The sequence below is a fragment of the Limulus polyphemus genome, unplaced genomic scaffold, assembly GCF_000517525.1.
Source record: "Limulus polyphemus unplaced genomic scaffold, Limulus_polyphemus-2.1.2 Scaffold3729, whole genome shotgun sequence".
In the NCBI taxonomy this organism is placed as follows: Eukaryota; Metazoa; Arthropoda; class Merostomata; order Xiphosura; family Limulidae; genus Limulus; species Limulus polyphemus.
In genome coordinates, this window is record NW_013669339.1 from 69,138 (window position 1) to 72,586 (window position 3,449).

General features: G+C 35.7%; 1 protein-coding gene across 1 annotated transcript in view; it reads right to left on the reverse strand.

Annotated features, from left to right (window-relative positions):
- LOC106469929 (trafficking kinesin-binding protein 1-like) overlaps positions 1-3,449 on the reverse strand; it is a gene marked incomplete at its 5' end in the record, with an annotated part of 53,531 nt that overhangs the window by 41,776 nt on the left and 8,306 nt on the right. Inside the window, one exon of the mRNA XM_022398504.1 lies at positions 937-1,035. Within this exon, the coding sequence (XP_022254212.1) occupies positions 937-1,035 (99 nt within the window). The remainder of the gene's footprint in view (positions 1-936; positions 1,036-3,449) is intronic.

A 3,449-nucleotide genomic window follows, 5' to 3' on the forward strand; every position in this document is an offset into this window, starting at 1 on the left:
AATAAAATTGGACAAGTTACATAGGTCACAATTTCAACAACCAGGATAACTCAAACACTGTAAATAAAATTGGACAAGTTACATAGGTCACAATTTCAACAACCAAGACAACTCAAACACTATAAATAAAATTGGACAAGTTACATAGGTCACAATTTCAACAACCAGGATAACTCAAACACTGTAAATAAAATTGGACAAGTGACATAGGTCACAATTTCAACAACCAAGACAACTCAAACACTGTAAATTTCAACAACCGTATTCAGTGGGTGTAAGGAAAAGTGAAGATAATTGCTGAAATGTTTTTGTTTATTTGTGATTAAACATGAAACAACATAATGGTTTTAGGTACAAGCGATGGACACAGCACAGATAGCCTATTATGTAGCCCTGCACTATACTACTACTACTACTGGGCATACTATGACTTTTATATTTATATTGGCGTAGCACTTGCTTATTGGGTGGATGGCAGTCAGTTACATTAACAACACGTGACTAGACTTTGCTGCAGTTCATTTACACACGGTAGAGGGCGATACCTTCCGACAGTATTTGTCTTTTAAACTCTTTCACTTACCAATTCTGTAAAAAAAACTTATTGTTACATAGCTTAAAATATCTCATTATACAGTAATAGTAGTTTAATACTTGCTATCTGCAAACACGTGTTTTTATGTACTAGAGTAAGGTTATTGCCGGTGAGATAAACACCACTCAGACTTTGAATTCGAAATTGAATACATTAGTTTTGTTATCGCCATTCTGAATACTGCAACAAAGAGCTTCAGTATATCAGAAGTTCTAATCCTATAATAAAAAGTTGGAATTTTAACCGTGTCCAGTAAACAAACCTAGTAAGATACGCACATAAACATGAACAGACATAATAATCTGACCATAATGCAAGTGGTAACAACTACATAAACTTACGAAAGTATACAAACAACTCAGCCAGGAACCCCGGGCTGAGGTTGATCTCGGTATCCACGGGCAAAACAGGGGTCTGGATCCAGTCGTTATTCCTGTAACCTACAAAAACAAACAATAATTATGTAATACTGTTGAATACGGCTACAACAATCATTTTAATAAAAACAATGTTTTTCCGACAAATTATTGTTGAAAAAATTGACTCAAACCACACTGTTTTTAGTGCACCAAGATCGAGATTAATTAACAAAACAAATTCAATTCCGAAACTATGTTGATAGACTTTGTTTAAAATCAAAAGTATCATAGCAACGTGAGCACTTTCCAGCCATATAAGTCACCACTAAGATATATTCTTAGCATGTCAATGTTACAACGTCTTTGATAACCATGCCTACACCGCAGCTTCTCTTAGCAACACGTCAGATTCTCATAGCACGGGATTATAAATATGTAACAAACCTAATTACAATTTAAAATACTAAATAATAGTTTCAGCTTCTTAGTTTACTCACAGAAAAATACATGGTATTGCAAAATATAACAACAGTAACTTTTTTTACATTGTTCGGAATTTCTCGCGAAGCTACACGAGGGCTATCTACGCTAACCATCCCTAATTTAGCAGTGAAAGACTAAAAGTAAAACAGCTAGTCATCACCACCCACCACCAATCCTTGGGCTACTATTCGAAATTTCAACATACATCGTTTCGTCCTAAAATCGAAGTTTCAGCATACATCGTTTCGTCCTAAAATCGAAGTTTCAGCATACACCGTTTCGTCCTAAAATCTAAGTTTCAACATACACCGTTTCGTCCTAAAATCGAAGTTTCAACATACATCGTTTCGTCCTAAAATCGAAGTTTCAACATACATCGTTTCGTCCTAAAATCGAAGTTTCAACATACATCGTTCCAGTCCTATTCCTTCATGTCATTCCGCTTCTCTTATACATATTGTGACACGAAAAATAAAATATCCGAAAAATCAAACATTTTTATGAAGATAAACTTCATACGAAATTATATTACCACACGCTAAACAACAAAACAATGAGCTGAGAACCGTAGTTTTAGGCCTAAGCAACACCATTTTGAGATAATTGTTTAGGTCGGAGAAGGTGAAAACTGACATTGTTTCAAGACAAATAAAACCGAGTCAACAAATATATATTGAAGATAAAATAAGTATATGTTAACTGAACATATTGATTTAGTATCTAATATTTGTTCCATTGGAATCAGATATTTATTTCTTAATTCTGTATAATTTTGCATTTAAACAATGCTAGTTCAGGTGGTTTGACTATAGATGGTGTCAACTAGTCGAACTTTGTGTGTCTTTAGGCGTAGTTGCCCGGGTGTTGCCTCGTAGTTATCGTACTGGACTGTAAATCTGAGAGTCCATATATCACGTTCCATTGCCGCAAAAAAAGCAGCTGTGAGTGCGTTATAAGAGAGATGGTCAAATCCTATTATTCCATTAGAGTATCCCAATAGAGGGTGCTTAGTCTAGCCGCTTTCCCTCTAGTGTGTCATTTCAGAATTATTGAAGATAGTCCTCTGTAACTTTATGTGAATAACGAACAGATACCGAAAGTCAAGGCAAGTCTTCAAAATCCCATAACAACATTAGAAGTGCAATTCAAAACTTAAGTAAGGTGAAGTAGTACACATTAGGTTCACTTCTGGGTGTATCTCTTCACCACCAACACCCCTCGCTTCTCTTTGTCTGGTACAAATCCAGAACAAAAAACAACAGTAAAATAAACTGGTACACATTAGGCTCACCTCTGGGTGTATCTATTCACAACCACCATCCCTCGCTGACCTCTGTATTGTACAAATCCAAATAAGACAGTAAAATAGACTGGTACACATTGGGCTCACCTCTGGGTGTATCTCTTCACCACCACCACCACCCCTCTGTCTGTTACAAATCCAGATGAATCAGAACCTCACCAAACACCACCTTAAGAGTTATCAGACATTCGCTTGCTCAAATATCTGATCACTGTTTCTTTGAACCACATTTCTATTAACTGACATAGATTATAACAATACATCTCAGTACAAAAACAAACAAACACAGAATCTCTTATCTTACTTAAACTGCCATATAGCCGTCCTCCACAGAAATAAAACACGGCAGTTTTATCACAAAATCAAATGATACTGTAAAATTACGTAGAATATATCGAAGTTTCTACAGTATAAGAACAGTGCGTGGAAAATATATTTAGCTTCCAAATTGAACGCTTTTTTTTTTAGTACGACCACGATTCGTAGGCGCTTGTGTTCTTTTTTTTTACATTATAAAACAGTGTTCTAAGGATGTAAATAATGTGTACCTATCTCAACTAAATACGGTGATGCGTAATCCATAAACAAAGGCCTCATTGATAGGTTTTGTTTGTTTGTTTTGAATTTCGCGCAAAGCTACACGAGGGCTATCTGCGCTAGCCGTCCCTAATTTTGCAGTGTAAGACTAGAGGGAAGACAGCTAGTCATC